General features: G+C 38.5%; 1 protein-coding gene across 1 annotated transcript in view; it reads left to right on the top strand.

Annotated features, from left to right (window-relative positions):
* The window catches only part of DEG7 (DegP protease 7), a 375,281-nt gene that overhangs the window by 16,782 nt on the left and 340,356 nt on the right, over positions 1 to 18,143 (top strand). Inside the window, exon 2 of the mRNA XM_089410870.1 lies at positions 4,898 to 4,968. Coding sequence (XP_089266996.1) covers positions 4,898 to 4,968 — 71 coding nt within the window. The remainder of the gene's footprint in view (positions 1 to 4,897; positions 4,969 to 18,143) is intronic.

The raw sequence follows: 18,143 nt of genomic DNA, 5'->3' as shown, positions 1-18,143 counted from the left end.
GTCCATGCTATTTGTTTGTCTATGGTATACCTATGCGGCTGTGCCACATACTGCTGTATAGACTCCCCCTCTTCAAAATTCAAGGAGTCGACGAGCCTGATTTTCAAAATAATGTATCATCTAACGGACCATCTTGACTCGAGTCATTAACCGAAGCAAATGCTGATTCCTTACGATCTGTTATGAACCCTGAAAGCATAAATGTTGAGACCTTCTTGCTCTCCTACTTTTTTTGCTCATTTTGTACATGTTTTCTTTTCCAAACCTTTTTATTCTCGTCGTCATACTTTTCATTCATGGTTTATTCCATCTTGTACCTGAAGTGACGAGCTATGTGGCCATAGTTATGACATTGGTAACATCCCTTATTAGGATTGTGCCTGCATTCTCAAGCTATGTGTCCGTAATTATGACATTTGAAGCATTGAATATCATCCATAAAAGATTTCGTTGGTATATGTCTTGTGATCCTGCAAACTTGCTTCTAGGGTTTTGTGGATAATGATTGTACTTGTCAAAAACCTCACAATCCCTAGCCATATGTCCATAGTTAGCACATAGAAAGTAATAACCATTAAATGAACACGCGTACTTGGATAATTCATTCAGAGGCGGTGGTCCTTCATAATTGTACTTGTCATAAACTTTACAATAGCGTTGCGAACATCTCGATAACATCTCGATTTTATCTCGAAATCATGATTTTTTGGCGTAGCCGATGTTTGCTGGTTTTACCGATATTTTCCCAATTTTTATGATTTTTTGGTTTTAAGGACCCTTGTCAATTTTATCCTGATGCTGATGTTCACAACATTGCTTTACATTCCCTAGCCATATGTCCAAAGGCAACAAATGAAAAATAGTAACCATTAAATGGATGAACTTTCCTGGATGATTTATCTTGTCTGGATGGTTCATTCTTCTTCAAAGGTGGTGTAGTCTTTTGTCCTTTGTCTTTGACTGCTTTGGCATCATTCTTCAGAGTTGTAACGTTCTTCTTAGGTTTAGTCTTCTTCTCAATCTGACTTTGCAAATATGTGGAGTTTGTACCTTCATCAACTGGAGCCTTACCTACTTTTTCTGCCTTCATCTTCAATTGAGCCACTTCTTTATCTGTCCTGTCCTGCAATTGTTCTTTTTGCAATTCCTTGAGCTTGTTGATCTCATTAAGAGCTGCATCAAGTTCTCCTTGCTTTTGAGCAAGGTCTTCTTGAAACCAACTTTTCAAGATTTGTCTTCTTCTTTCTGCTTCTTCTACTTGTAGCTTTGCATTTACGGAATTTGGCAGAACATTAAGAATGGCATTCATGGCTTCAAATTGTACCTTTTAGCTTCATTAGTAGATGTGTCTCTAGAAACAACCGATTGCCATACATCATGAGCTTGCAAATGGACTTTTATTCTAGATTCCCATATCCGGTAATTATCTGCATCAAATTCGGGAGTTGGTGCACAATAGAGGGATTGGTGCTCTTGATTAAATGCTAGTTCGATAACCTCGTACATGATAAAATCCAATGGAAATATTGCAATCCACCCAAATCTAAAATCTTGATAAACTGTTAAGTCTGTTGGATTTTGAATGAGATCTAAAATTCTACTTTCTTCTTATGAAATCCAATGAGGTTGGATCTTATTTGAGTCATTTCACGCTAATGTTAAAAATTGAAGTAAAAGGATGAAAATGAATGATAAAGGAGAATGTTATAACATTACCATGAATTGCATAGCAATAGTAGGGCCATAGGCTTGAATATTAGGCACCTATTGTGGGCTAGTGCCCAGCTAAGACAAGAAATTAAAAGGAAAAAAAGCAAAACAGGCCCCACTTGCTGCGTTCTACATGGCTTTACCGTACCGAGACGGCCAAAAACGGTTCAAGTCACTGGTCCAAACTGGTCATTGCCTCAAAAAGGTTGGGCTGGCCAGTTCAGACCAGTTCGGTCCGGTCTTGATAACTCTGATTTTTAACCTATTTACTCTGATTATTGAAATTAAAGAAAATAGATAGATGTTGCCTAGAGACTTGTGTACTGGTTCTGGTGTGTTTTTCATTCTCGTGTGAAGGTATGTTAGGAGTTAGTGCTCTCACTATGTTGAAGACTCAACCTTTGACCCAAAAATGCTAGAGTGCAACACCATTACATTTAGTTTATGACCTTTCTACTGTAAAGACCATCTGATTGAAGGACTGCATTGTCCTTATTTAATAGATCGATGGTAGTATTGATTTGAACATAAGCATAGCCGCATAAGCATGTTCACCTCAATAAAATTTATTTTCACTCCAAATTTTGGTCATTAATTCAGATTCTTGCATGAATTTCTTTCATTTTTTGAAAATTTCATCATTTTTTGGTACTAAATTGTTTCTTCTAAATAGGATAAATAGAAGTATTATTTTTATTGTACTCAAATTCGTTGTATGAAAAAAGAGTGAATGAAAGTATATCAAGTAGTTATTCTAATGTTTGCTGGTTAATGTAAAATGAAATTATTTCTAATTTAGGACTAGTTTTTTCTTAATGTTAGGTGATGGGGCTGGGGTTGTTCTCTAAACCATATATATCACTGAAAACTCTGTCAATGGATATCCACTTAAGTCATATACAAATGGCAATATTTATGGTTTGCAACTTTACATTAGATGCAGAACAAGGAATAGGGTAATGATCATCTGTGAAATATAGCCATGTAACTGGGATACAGTTTGCCTTGCATAATTTCTTTTTGTCTGCTTAGCTTCCTCTCAGCTTGGTGTGTTAAGTTTAGGTATGTTCTATGCTAGAGCAATTTATTTAAATTTTCACAGTTAGCTCGATATCTTTTCCAGATTAGCAATCACATTAGTATTAAAGTAAACTGCTGATGGAACATAAATATAAATCGCATAAGACAAGCCAAAACAAGAGGACACACGATGTGGCGCTAGCCAGGGACAAACCCCACAATGTGGGGAAACCCTTGATCAATTCTTCTTTTATGTTCTTCAAAGTTCAGCAGAGAAAGTGAGAGAGAGATAGTACATTTACAATAGAAGTCCATAGTTGACTTTTGATATCGCATGAGATCAGTTGAAGACATATTGCTTCAACATGTTTTCTAAGGTGACTCCTTCACCTATCTTAGTGCTGCATCTCGTCCATTCGCTGCACCTTACCGTGTAGCACCATCACGCTGCATCATGCTGTCTCATTCATCATTGTGCTGCCCTTTACTAACATGCCCATGATGCTGCATCTTTCATCATCATGATCTGAGACTGTTCATCCTTTGCTGTTCATTGTGATAGGGTTGCTATAGATATGCCATTCTATCACTGCTGTTCATTGTGATAGGGCTGCTACAGGTATGCCATTCTATCACTGCTGTTCATCATTATGCCTCCTAGTTACGACCATACCTCAGAGACATCTCTATGCTGAGATTGTCTATTAGGTGACCTTGCTGCTCTCTATCACCCTTGAATGCTGGTCCCTGTACCCGAGTTCAGTTCACTTCTTGACTGCGGCTACTATACTCGGAATTTCAGAGAGGAAGCTGTGTGTTCTCCTTTGACTGCATTTGAGTGTCACCATTGACTGCGTATGAGTGTCTTTTATGAACTGCGTGTAAGGAGCCCTGCGTATAAATGTCTTCAAGAACAGCGCATAAGGTCTCACCATGAACAGCGTATAGTGTATAGGGTTTCCCATGAACAGCGTATCAGGTTTCCATGAACAGCGTATAGAGATTCATCATGAACAGCGTATGGGTTTCCTTGAACAGCGTATAGGGTTTCACCATGAACAGGTTTCCTTGAACAGCGTATAGAGATTCATCATGAACAACGTATCAGGTTTCCTTGAACAGCGTATAGAGATTCATCATGAACAGCGTATGGGTTTCCTTGAACAGTGTATAGGGTTTCACCATGAACAGGTTTCCTTTGACTGCGTGAGCTGGTCTTCCTTTGCTGCGGAACATGTCTCCTTTGATGCGTGAACATGCCTCCTTCCTGCTGCATGAACAGGTCTCTATTGATCTGCGTTTAGGCTTCTACAGGCAGCGTATTAAAGGCTCCTTCATGACAGCGTATAAGGGCCTTTTGGACGGTGTATTAGTTGACTAAAAAAGGGCTTCTAGCACAGCGTATTAGGGCCTCCATCTTTGCTGCTAGGATCATCATACTGCAGCTAGGGCTTCATCTGTGGCTCTGCGGCTAGGGCACCATACAAGACCAGCGTACCCTTTTAGTGTCTCTCCTTCACCAAAACCCAAAGACGTGGAGAGGAGGAGATCACCTTAAGAGTGTATGTGTGTTGCAAAATGACTTCAAGTCCTCTATATTTATACTCAAACGTAGAGGTTGAATAGACATGACCTTTGGGCTTCTTGAGCCTACATAAGTTGCTGGCCGACTTGACAATTAGTCTTATAACACAAATAAATTCGTAATTCCATGAATAATTATCGGAATCGGATGATTTTTAGATCAATCCTACACCTCCTGATGAGAGGGATCCAATAAAAATATCAGCTGCCATAAATAAGATGACCCACATGGAGTTTGGCTCTAGTTGCCAATTTTAACATGGTGTCCCAATTAGTGAACTTCTATCATGAATGGATCTGTAGATTGATCATCTGATGCCTTTTACATTTTAGTACATTTTATGTTCTTTGAAAGGATTGCACTGTGATGCTTCCTCTAAAGACCAGAGGTTTTATTTCTAAACTATATTAAGTTATTAACTTTTAGAGAGAGGTTTCTGCTATCAAACACGTTGTCTAAATCTGTCGGGAATGTACTTTATATCCGTTACTTATTATTTGCATCTAAATACACAGTATGTACTTTATTTGTTTTTCTTCCTAATTGTAAGACTTTGTGTATCTTACTTTCATCTGTGCCCAGGACCTGTTGTTGCAGAGGCCATGTTCCTCAATCGTGAGGAGATTCCAGTTCACCCTCTTTACCGTGATCCTGTAAGTGATGTCTCTCTATGTCTTAATAGTTTTTGGGTCATTGTTATGGTGTGCATCAATACTTGCAACAGACTGGGTTTTATCTGGCAGTTACTCCTGATAACTTTCAACAATTGGTCACAGATTCAAGGACCATGTTAATGTTTATTTATTTTTTTCGCAGAATCACATGTTAGATTGTGACATCTGAATTTTGTAAGTTTAATGACAACTAAATTACAGACTGCAAGTTGTCTGTTTGGGTCATTTAGCAGATCCTTGTGAAATATCCAATTCTGGTTAGCTGATCCATGTATTTCTTCAATCTTGTCAACCATAATTTTTTTATAGCTGCTAAAATTATGAAGGTTGGTTTTGCCTCTTACGGCATGTCTTAATTTTCCAATAATTTTGGGAGAAAATTTCTGGCAACATTGAAGTTGTTTGGTAGCAACGTGATATGATTTTCAGATTGTTTCCTGCTATTTATGCTTGTCTTTCATTTATATTATGCTTCCACATAGCTAAGTCATGGATGAATTTAATTGGAGGACATTAATGGTTCATGTGTGTGTATTCATGCGCATGGACACATTTCACTCATTTACTTGCTTCTCCTGGTGCTCTGCTAACTTGTTACTTGCCAATTGCATAAACAACTGCTTTCCAATATTTCAAAGCAGTGCAACAAATAGGAACACTGCATAATATTGGCAGAAGACTTGTCACTAACCAGTTGCATCAACAACTGCTTCCCAATATCTCAAAGCAGTGCATTAGCTAGGAACACTGTATAATTTTGGGAGAAGTTGATATAAACTACTTGTTAGCCAATGCAATTGAGTTTTCCTCCTCCCATAAAGCTCCACAAGGCAATTGGGATGTGTTCTAGTTATGCAAATTTCAAAACTGAGACTTGTAAAATTCTCAGTGAGCAACAAAGATGGCTTAAATATCTTCACTGATTCTTCTACACAAATCTGAGTTACAATAACCTTTTTTCTTAGATTAAACATTCAAGTAGATTTCCAGTGCCAATTGTGTTAACAATTTAATTGAGAGAATGTACCTGAGAATTACTGTGTAAAATGTTTTTTTGTAATTTGTAAACGTCACATGCAGATCGTAATAGTCTGGTGCAAATAAAGCTTAAGAGACAATGCAGAAGTTGGCTATTATGCTAGATTATAAATAATTGTAAATTGATGATGGATGCTCATGAATGATTGGAATAAGTAGGGTGCACCTTACAATGCTCAATTGTTTTCTTCCTGTTATGCGCTTTTCTAGGAGCTTGTTAGATACCCGTGACTTACAGATTCTGTTCACATTTTATTTAGGACATTACCATTCCACTGCAAATTCAGAAGAGAAATTCTGCTGCAGACTTAGAATGACCAAGAAATTGTAGAAATTTCTGTTTTCCCACACCGGTTTTCAGTTTCTCCTTATTTCTCCCATATAGTTAAATGCCCTTTCCCATAACCATACATTTAACAAGCTGAAAAAAACAAATTTGCTGAAAACACAAATTCTGGAAATTTTACAGAATGCTGGAAATTGCAGAAATAAAAATCAGCAGTGATAAACAGCCATTAAAACACATTTAAACACTGAGATTTTTTGGTCAATGTGACCTTGGAAAAACCCCCTACAACTCTTGGGGAAAACCAGTTTGAGAGCTCTTCTTTATTTTTGAAAATTGCCTTTTACAGTGAGAAATTTTCAGCAAAAAATCAGCAAGTAAATTTACAACTTATCTCTTTTCCCATGCTTCACAGCAAACTGGAAATTACAGCAAACAGGACAGCAATAAATGCTGTACGGTCTCCTCTATTTTCGTGCCCACTTTCAGCATTAAATGCTGCTGTATGGCCCTCGTTTTGCGTGCAGAAAAACCAGCAAACTGCTCCTCGATTTTTGTGCAAACCTCTCCTCGAAAATCGTGCCAAAATTTGCCTTTCACTGTGTGCTGAATCAGCTGTACAAATCTGCTCAACTGCTGCCTTGGAATGTGTGCCAAGCTGCTGTCTCCTTCTCCCCCCTGCTCAGAAATCTCTCTTGCTCTCTTGCTCTCCTTCTCTCAATCTGCTCATGAAAGAATTGAATCAAATGTGATCTTTTCCTCCTTTTCCTCCCTTAATATAACTCCAAGTGACTTTTGGGTGATCTCTAAGTCCAATGGCTGAGATAGATTTAGATCAATGGCTGAGATTAAATGCTCATTTAAATCTCACTTTTTATTTTTTAATTCACCCCACTTTAATAAGGACCCACTTAGTCATTTATTTTCAAAGTCACTTTTCCTTTCTAATTTTCATTGACTTTATAAAAGTCACTTTAAAATTAGACTTAGTAACTTTATCACTTAAAGTCACTTTTAAATTAGATTTAACTCTATAAAATTATAAAGTCACTTTAGGAGAAAAATTAAATTCTTTTGGACACTTTTCCCTAGGCCAAAGATCAAACCTAAGGGAACCACCTGTCCTCCGGTACCAAATTTCAACAGAAATAGAAATCCAGAAAAAGTTGCACACAATTTGAGAAAATTTGAAAAAAGGCCCACAAGAGTAGAGCAGTACAACCTGATATTTGTGTCCTTACATTAGTTGTTATATAAAATAATGTAAATATAAATAAATAAACAATAACCATAATAATAGATTAGTTAATGAAGAGGCATGTCTCTAAGGACATGACAAGTCATGAAAGGGCACTTGCCTAGGTATATACGCAGGCCCCCTTATTTGTAACAATCATCATCTCACATCTTTTGTACTTTCTTATATAATATATTCTTGTCCTATAATGGATATTTACATATACTAGATCTTTTGAGTATTCTGCCACGGATACAAACTTTGTTCATAACATTGGTATCGGAGCATTCTTCTGACTCCTGAGTATACAAACTTTGTTCTTTACACATTAATTTCCACTCCACGTGATTGACCATACAGTCACATTTCATCTCGATAAACACCAAATAGATTATAATTCCGAAATGATGAAAAGAGAAAAATGTAAACGAGTAATGGAAGATTTATAGAAACCTCACTCAACTATGATAAGGTGCTATTTAGAATTAAAGGAACTCTTGCAGGAAAAGATGTTACTATTTCTATCTCTCTTGCTGAAAATAAAAATTATAAATCCTAAAATTACAAACCAATTGGTGATTCCCAACTTGTTAATTTATGGTATGTTCTATGCTTAGAGCAGTTTACTTCAAATTTCTTATTAGCCATTGTTTAACAATCACATTAACATAAAGTAAAATGCTGATAGAACATTAATAGATCGACAGAAAACAAGCCAAGACAAGAGACACCAAATGTGGCGGCTAGCCAGGGATAAACCGCAATGTGAGGAAACCCTTTGATCATTTCTTCTATAATCTTCAATAGTTCAGCAGAGAGAGAAATAGTACAAATACATAAATCTGTAATTCTATGACAGTAGCAGCAAACCCTAAGCAGCAAAGTCAAAGCTGGTCAAACAAGATAGAATTGACCTTCAATTTGCTTGGTCAATATCCCAATCAACTTGGCCTCCAACAACAATAAGAGGTAGCCCAAAAACAGTCTGAAAAACTCAGTGAAATGCAGTCAACTGAAGTCAACCTGCTGCCAGCAATTAGGGCAGTCAACGCTGGTCAAACTTGAGGTCAAAATGCCTCTTGGTTTGCGTGCCAGAATTTGCGGCCTGCCTAGGAGAGACAGCCACACCAAAACCGCAGCCCTAGAAAGTCCATGCTGGTCAAAGATACCATCTGCAGCTTCTGCGTCCTCTTTTCTGCATCCTTCTTCGTCCTCCTTCCTTGTCCTCCTTCTTCCCACCTGTGAGCTGCTCTTTGTGTGTAAACCCAATCACCAAAGGAGAGTGAAGAATGTGAGATGAGATGAGTGAATAATGCCTCAACCTATCTTGTATTTATGTGAAACTTTGAGCATGTGTGCCACATATTTAACCGCTGGCCGACCTTGACAATTTGTCAAGTAAATACAAATAAATTCATATCTCCATAAATACTTGTCGGAATCGGATGATCGTTAGATCAATCCTACACCTCTCGACGAGAGGAATCCAAAAAAATATTAGCTGCCATAAATAAGATGACCCTAGTTGCCAATTTTAACACGAGTCAAATATAATTAAAAAATTATACCTCTTGAACACAACACAATATGACATAACCGATTTATAAGTAACCATATCAGACTATACATTTATATTGCAATTTTTTGTTCAATCCCTATGGTTCGATCAAGGTGACATAATTTTGGGTTCACCCTGGATGGAGTCACTAGGGTTGTTCATTTTAAATACGAAAAATAAGTTTTTAACATTTTATTACAGGAAGAAGAAAATAACACTCCAGGATGTTACATTGAAGCGAGATTCAGTGACACCAGAAGACATACAAGATATCTCAAAAGTAATTTTTCAAGAAAGTAAAAAGACAATACAAAATTGGAAAGGGAAGTAGACAAAATCACCGCCAATGAAATGAAGAAGTTTCTCAGCTTAAGGACCACAGTGAAAAATTACTAACACATATTAAGAATCTTAAGAAGGATAAGAAGTCATTGGAAAACAAGATACAACTTATTGAGAAGGAAGTGTCAAAATTTTCAAATGAAGAAATTCAAGTTGATGAGAATGGAATTAATACCAATCCAATGAATATCACAACTCAAGAAGAAGACAAGTCAGTTGAAGAAAAAACACACTCAGATGTTGCAGTTTAAACGATGAAAATTCCAAGTGAAGATTCTGTAACCAACTCAACGACATCATAACCTGAAGTAAATCTAAATATTACTATACACATGATAAGGGAAAGACAAACCAAAAGAACTCTTTATTTACATCCAAATCACAAGAATGCACATCTCAATCAATCTATGAATCTGTATCACTCAGAACATAAACAACAAACTTATGTTTCAGATAATACTGAAATTTGCACAATCCAGTCATGTTATAACAATTCATCACAAGTTTCCAACGACTGCAAGATTCCACAAAAGATTGGTTTAGGATGGTCAGATCCCTTCTTAGTTTGACAATTTTATTTATCACTCCAAGGATCCTATCATCTTGTATCAATGAAGATGACAACTTCAAGAATTTCGAGAGATGCAAGACAAATAAACAAATGACACGCCTTATCAACAATAAGCTTTGAGGACTAAGCTTTTTGAAGAGGAAGACAATGTTATGAATATAATTTATATAAAATAATGTAAATATAAATAAATAAACAATAATCATAATAATAGATTAGTTAATGAAGAGGCTTGTATCTAAGGACATGACCAGTCATGAAAGGGCATTGACCTAGGTATATAAATGGACCCCCTTATTTGTAACAATTATCATCTCAAATCTTATGTACTTTCTTATATAATATATTCTTGTCCGATAATGGATATTTACATATACCAAAGCTTATGAGTATTTTGCTGCGTATACAAATTTTATTCGTAACATTGGTATCAGAGCATTCCTTTGAGTATACGAACTTTGTTCGTTACACTAGTTCATACCAAAGCCAACGATCCTCCATAATACTGTGTTGTAGCCACCACCTCCACTGAGTTGCATACAACCATGCGATTGTCATTGTACCACTATCACTTTAATTGTCATACACCCTACCACCACACCACTGTGTACCATCACACCATCAAGCCCGTAACCATTTGTACCACTGCGTTTGCATTACAACTCCAAGAATTTCGAAAAATGCAATACAGAGAAACAAATGACACGCCTTATCAACAATAAGCTTTGAGGACTAAGCTTTTTGAAGAGGAAGACAATGTTATGAATATAATTTATATAAAATAATGTAAATATAAATAAATAAAAAATAATCATAATAATAGATTAGTTAATGAAGAGGCATGTCTCTAAGGACATGACCAGTCATGAAAGGGCACTGACCTAGGTATATAAACGGATCCCCTTATCTGTAACAATCATCATCTCACATATTATGTACTTTCTTATATAATATATTCTTGTCCTATAATGGATATTTACATATACCAGACCTTCTGAGTAATTTGCTGCGTATACAATTTTTTTCGTAACATTGGTATCAGAGCATTCCTCGGAGTATACGAACTTTGTTCGTTACACTAGTTCATACCAAAGCCAATGATCCTCCATAATACTGCGCTGTAAGCACCACCTCCACTGAGTTGCATACAACCATACGATCGTCATTGTACCACTATCACTTTAATTGTTGTACACCCTACCACCCCACCGTGTACCATCACACCATCAAGCCCGTAACCATTTGCACCACCACATCTGCATTGGTTTGTAACATCATGTCCTCTCAGTTGCAGTCATCAACCATTATACACATGGTTGCCTGTCATGCTATCAGAATCACATCATTCATTATAACAAAATATATATATTAAAATCTATAAAAATAAAAGGAGTATATACCTAAAAGTGAGAAAAGGAATATTTTTTGGCTTTATAAAAAATTAATAATAGTATTTAAAGGTACCAAAATATTTAATCACCGAAGGATCTAAAATCATTTTTAAAAGAAGTCAATGATATAATAAAAGGGGTTATGTTCAAATTTAAAATAAAAAGGTATAAAAGTAATTCCTTGTTCCAATTCGAAATTATAAAGAATCCATTTTGAAATAAGAAGGTTTAATAAAGTGCTATTGAAATTTACCAATACAATATAAAAAGGTCTTTTTATTAAAGTTCAAAGTCACAAGGAAAAAAGGGGATTTTAAAAATTTAAGTTAATTAAAAAGCCCCATAAATTCCAAACTAAGTAATAAAAGGGTATTTAAATGAAGTACAAGGTTACAAGGAATCTTATAGGCAAGAAGTATTTTAAAAAATTATCAGATAAACTATAAGGCACCAAGTTTAAGTGAAAAATTGTAAAATTTTTGGTGGGCACAAAATGGAGACTAATAATAGAATATTCTCTTATAATAGTTATCCAATTGTAGATTATAGATTATTTACATTAAAAGAGAGTATACAAGGTAAAGAGATTAATATCGTTATCAATGTGAATGACAAAAAAATTACATCAATATTAATTTGACAAATGAATTATCAATTCCAAAACCAAATATAGGTGTAAACGAATATGTTTTTTGCAAAAAACATTATGAAATTAAGGACTTACAAGTGACAATTGATGATTATGAATTTATATCTCAATTTAGTGTTGCAACTATTTATAACAAAGAGATCGATATAATTGTTGGTTTCCCATGGTTTGGAATTCTGTGTTCCTTCATATTAAACACAAATAATTTTTATTGACTTTTCTTGATAAGGAGAAGGTGACACGTGAGGTGACACGTGAGGACATTACAAAAGTTAGATACGTTTGTAGCCTTATCCAAAGACCTGAAAGATATATCAAAGGTGACCAGTTAGGAAAGTCAAAGTTAAATGTCAAAGATGCCAAAATAATTTAATGAAGTTATCATGTGTTGAAGTTTCTAAGTTTACTTAGTCTAGAAACCCTTCATGCACTTTTTCTGATTTATTCCTACCTACTTGTTACTTTTCTTTAACAAGTTATTTACAAAGTAAATATTGAAAATAAACACCAGTGCATGCTCAGCATATTACAGATCAACAACTAAAAGAAACAAGAACAAACACACCACATGACACCATTATTTTTGGACCAATGTCCCCGGAAAAACCCAATGCGGGAAAACCGGTGCAGCTATCTAAGGGTTTTCTTATTAAGCAATATCAGAGTACAATCTGGGTGCCGAAACTGGCCTACCCAACAGAGAATTTCCTTAGCAACTATACCTCACAGTTTGAGAGAAATCTCCTGGTTGAAACCTCGGAAAATCCTTCCGGCAGCTCTTCAGCACAAAACTGCTCCTGCAACCCCAGCGTCTGCCCAATCTGGACTGCGTCAGCCCCTCTCTGTCTCACGTTGGCCCTGTGTCAGCCTTTCTAGGCCTGCGTCAGCCCTAGGAGGCCTTGCGTTAGCTCTAGGAGCCTCTACGTCAGCTACGCTGGTCCCTCTAGTGCTCTGTGCAGCACTTAGCTGCCTTTGCGTGAGCCCTTACTGGCTCTGTGTCACCCTCCTTGGCTGCTGCGTTGCTCTTTCGGCACAATCTATACCTTCTCTGTTTCTCTGTACTCAATGCCCCTCAGCTGCTCTCCCGATCACTGATTCTATCTCTCTTAGCAAACCCCGCTCTAGAGAATACAATGGCTGATAATTTTGGTGTACCTCCAAGTGACCCTTAACCCTCCTCTTATACTTTTCTTGTTGACATCTCAACTGCCGAGATTAAGTCCTTAATCAACGACTAAGATTAGATCTGGTTTGATCCATGTCTTTTGGACCACTCTAACACAGATTCATATTAATACACATTAATATTTTATTTTCCCTAAGTTTAGACTTGGGGACTTCATTAAAAATATTAATTATTTTAATATCTTCTGATCTGTTTAGAGTCTGCCCAAACCCTTTCTGGATATTGGAGATCTCATGTGTCCTAACTTCTCCACCAAATTTCGTGGCTAGAGCATATCCGATGCTACCCCAAATCAACACTCCCTCTTAGTGAGGACTGTGCTCTAGCAATACTCCTCACTGAGTATTACTCTGATCATCCGACATCGGTACCTGTACTAATGCTAAGCTTTCCTGCCGAACATCCTCTGCATTGCTGCCTCCTGTACTGTTGCCCATGGTTTTTCCATTGCCACTGCTGCATCTGTACGACAACTCCCTCTACATCCGTGCTGTTGTTGGTCCTTTCTCCCAGCACTGCATCCGCACTGCACCTCCTCTTATCATGCTGCATCGTGCTGCTCACTACTGCACTACAACTCAGTTACTGAGAAGTAAGTAATTGATCTCCCAACTAACCTCCCTGTTGGGCTAGAAACACCCACTGATGCTGAAGCTCCCTCAGCTGCTGACAGGTGCTCCCTCTCTGACCTCTGCGCTGCATCAACAACTCCCTACATCTCTCACCGTTGCACACCTCTCTGTACCTTCTTGCACTGGTGCAACACAACTATGCCTCTCGAACTGCTTTAGCCTGCTAGCTCTGCACTGTCTTGGGACTCCTGCACTGTAGCTCTCTTTGCCGCTCCATCCGCATCTGTCTCTACCCACTCAGCCAGTCCTGCTACTCCTCGTCGGGGCTCCTGTAGCAAGGTCTAATCCAAGAGGCTGGGTACCTTAAGGATCCTGCCCCTCATTGTCTGTAGTCTGCCTGACTACAGCTCGATGTCTCCCTACTTCCGCTCAAGTGGCGTGTGTGCACTCATGGCGCAATCATCGTCTGTCAAAACTTCCTTCTCTGCCCGTGCTGGTGCTACCTTAGTCTCGGAAGACTCTCCCTTACTCTTCTTCCTTGGGCATTGGGTCGCATAATGACCCATCTCCCCACAGTGGAAGCACTTGATCTTGGAGAGATCTTTCTTCTTCCATTTCTCCTGCTTTCCCTCAAATGCTAGGGCCACATCCTCCTTCTCTTGCTTGACCTTGATCCCTTTGCTGCTACTACCTGTCTGTTGGCATTATGACATAGATTTGGCACTATGACACAGGTGTTGTCCTTGATGGCAACTCACTTAGATGATAGATCATAGTTTAGACTCATAGAATGAAGAAAGAGAGGTATACGCAGGTTCCTCATTGACTAAGCCACGTGTACACGCGAGTTCGTAGACCAAAAGGCATGTATGGCGTACACACGCACTTTCACGGAAGGAAAGGCGCGTACATGTTGGAAAACTTAGTTTTGGTATTTGGTCCATGGTATTTTGATCCATGGTATTGGTCCAAGGTATCTTGTCCGAAGTGTTGACCCCAGGTATTTGGTCCAAGGTATTGGTTCTAAGTGGTTTTGGTCCATGGTATTGAGTAAGGCATAAGACTATAAAAGGAGGAGAAGATCATTAGGCAAAGGCATTCATGCATTGAATATCTAATGAAGAGCAAGATCTAGAATACAGGTTATTGGGTTATGGTGCACAACTGGATCTGAATCAAGGATGAACCTTAGCGCATGATGGGTCAAGATCTTAAGGCTTGAAGTGAAGTATCTTTGTGTGTTTTGATCTTTTATCTGAATAACTGGCACATGTTGTAGACTATAAATATGATGATCTGGGTATGACTGAACTCTGGAATTGTTGTAAAGATTAAATCATCATTTATAGATCTGTAAACAGGTTCACCTTAGAAAAGGCGCGTATACACGCTGGTTCTGCATATCAAAGCAGCGTATACATCTTAAATTTGATTTGCAGGTCTGTACGTAGGTTCGCCTTAAGAAAAGTGCGTATGCACGCATGTTCGACACATTAAAGTAGCGTATACCTCATAAAATATGCTTTAGCTACTTCTGGTTGCTGTTACAGTGTTCTGGGTTCTGGTTATTGTTTCTGGTTACTGTGTTCTGGTTACGACATTCTGAAAAGTGATTGATTGATTCAGTTGTGGTTGGTGCAAAGGAGATCGAGTGATGTAAATGTGTTTGATGTTTGAATGATGTTATTGATGGATCCAATCTCAAAATTTATGAAACGTGGTCCCTGGAAGAAAAGAGAAGGTTGTAGCCTTCTGTAGGCTGGCACCTACATACTAGTAATCATATTAGCTAGTACAAGAGCTATGGGTTGTAGCTCCCTTCCAGAAGAAGCTGGAAAATGAGAGAAGGTTGTAGCCTTCTGTAGGTAGAAGTCTGCATACTAGTATAACACTGCACCAGTACAAAAATTGTAAAAAGAAGTTTCTTATTAAAAGGAAGATAGAGACAATTGCAGTAGGTGGTTTTCACCCACATTGGGTTTCCACCTTAATCTTGTGTTCATGTGTGTGTGATTGTTTGTTCTGTTTTACTGCACCTGGTTATTATTTATATGGTTCTGATGCACTGATTAAAGATCAATATATGAAAAATTAATTGAATCATAAGTTTGCAAGATATACGCTAGTTGGCTTAAAAAAAGTTGCGTATACACACAAGTTCCATTAACTGAAGTAGCGTATATGAATCTGAGTATGGAAATGAGATATTATTGACTTGCTAATACTGATTCACCCCCCCTTCTTAGTATTATTTCCAACACTGTCTTTGACTGCTGTCTGATCTCTTCCTTGCGAAGAGCTGCCCACATCTCGTCCCAAGGTAGGAGAGTCCCTCTGCCTAGGATGCTTTGGACAAACACTTCCCACTCTTCTAAGACAACAGTCAGGGCTGTCCTTACCATAAGCTCCTGATCCGGTGTCGCTCCTATAGCGGTCAACTGATCTCGGATCTCATACAGTCCTCTGAGGAAGGAGTCAATCGTTTGACCCTTCTTCATCTGATACAACTTCATCTTGTTCTCGAGCAGCATTCCTCTCTGCACAGAAGTATGCTGGTATAGGTTCTTGAGAGCCTCCCACATCTCAACTGCTGTTTCCTTCTCTGCTATATGTGGTACCACATGATCCTTGACCTCGTCAAGTATAAGGCACTTGGCCCTCATCATCACCTCTTCGTACTTGTCATTATCATTTGGGTCGACTGGGACAGCTATTGTCTTCAAGGCGAAGTTCTTGACATGTTTCCTGTCAAGCAATGATAAGATTTTGGCCTTCCAGACTGTGAAGTTCGATGCTCCATCCAGTATATCCTGGTCTCTTATCCTGTGTAGTGCCATGATACTCCTTTACATCCCTCCTGGAAGTTCTCTGTTCGACTCCTCTGAGTCTCTACTACCCGTCCGAAAGTTCTCTTTTGGACTCCCTCTGAGTCCTGATTTCCCTCCTGGAAATCCTCCTGCCGCTTGTCGAGATACCCCCTACTCTGGTCGTCTTGTGCAATTGCATTGCTGATCCAGGTTCCTTGGCTAGAAACCCTCGGTAACAACTCCTCTGGCCCTGCTCTGTCAGGTACTGTTCTGACTACAATACCTTACCAACTCCACTTTGCAATATTTCTGCAGCCTTCTAGACTCCAACAATTGCCTCTCTGTGAACTGCGTCAGCCCCACTTTGCCTCACGCTGGTTTTGCGTCACCCCAGATGGGTCTGCATCAGCCCTGGGATGCCCTGCATCAGTCCTCTGGCCCTCTGCGTTAGCAACGTTGGCCTCTTTGAGGCTTTGCGTAGCTCCCGACTTCTTTTGCATGGCTTTGGAAACCTGTGCAGCTATCTGAGGGTTTTCTTATTAAGCAATATCATAGTACAATCTGGGCGCTGAATTGGCCTACCTAACAAAGAATTTCCTTAGCAGCTATACCTCACAGTTTGAGAGAAATCTCCTGGCTGAAGCCCCGGAAAATCCTTCCGGCAGCTCTTCAGCACAAAATTGCTCCTGCAACCCCAACGTCTGCCCAATCTGGACTATGTTAGCCCCTCTTTGTCTCATGTTGGCCTTGTGTCAGCCTTTCTAGGTCTGCGTCAGCCCCAGGAGGCCCTGCGTTAGCTCTGGGAGCCTCTAAGTCAGTTGTGCTGGCCCCTCTGGTGCTCTGCACAGCACTTGGTTGCCTTTGCGTGGCCCTGCCTGAGCCCTTAATGGTTCTGCATCACCCTCCTTGGTTGCTGCGCTGCTCTCTCGACACAATCTGTCTTCTCTGTTTCTCTGTACTCAATGCCCCTTAGTTGCTCTCCCGAGATCACTGATTCTATCTCTTTTAGCAAACGCTGCTCTAGAGAATAGAATGACTGATCATTCTGGTGTACCCTCCAAGTGATCCTCAAGCCTCCTCTTATACTTTTCTTGTTGACATCTCAACGGTCGAAATTAAGTCCCTAATCAACGGCTAATATTAGATCTGGTTTGATCCATGTCTTTTGGACCACACTAACATAGATTCATATTAAAAATATTAATTATTTTAATATCTCATGATCTATTTAGAATCTGCCCAAACTCTTTTTGGGTATTGGATATCTCATGTGCCCTAACCCCTCCACCAAATTTTGTGGCTAAAGCACATCCAATGCTACTCCAAATCAACATCATGGACATAAATGAAGAAATTTCTCGCTTTAAAAGTTCACAATTAAAAATTATTTCCACAAGTCAAGAAGTTGAAGGCTACAAAGCAAAAATTAGAAAAAGAAAATGAAGGTCTCAAGAAGAAACTGAATGAAGGCTTATCAAAACAAGATGAAGAAAATTCTCGCTTAAAGGGCCTTAATC

Source organism: Pinus tabuliformis, chromosome 3_1 (assembly GCF_031772625.1).
Source record: "Pinus tabuliformis cultivar Carrire ecotype Pingquan chromosome 3_1, CPIR1, whole genome shotgun sequence".
Classification (NCBI taxonomy): Eukaryota; Viridiplantae; Streptophyta; class Pinopsida; order Pinales; family Pinaceae; genus Pinus; species Pinus tabuliformis.
The sequence above is the reverse complement of the archived record's forward strand: the minus strand, read 5'-3'. Positions and strand labels throughout refer to the sequence as shown.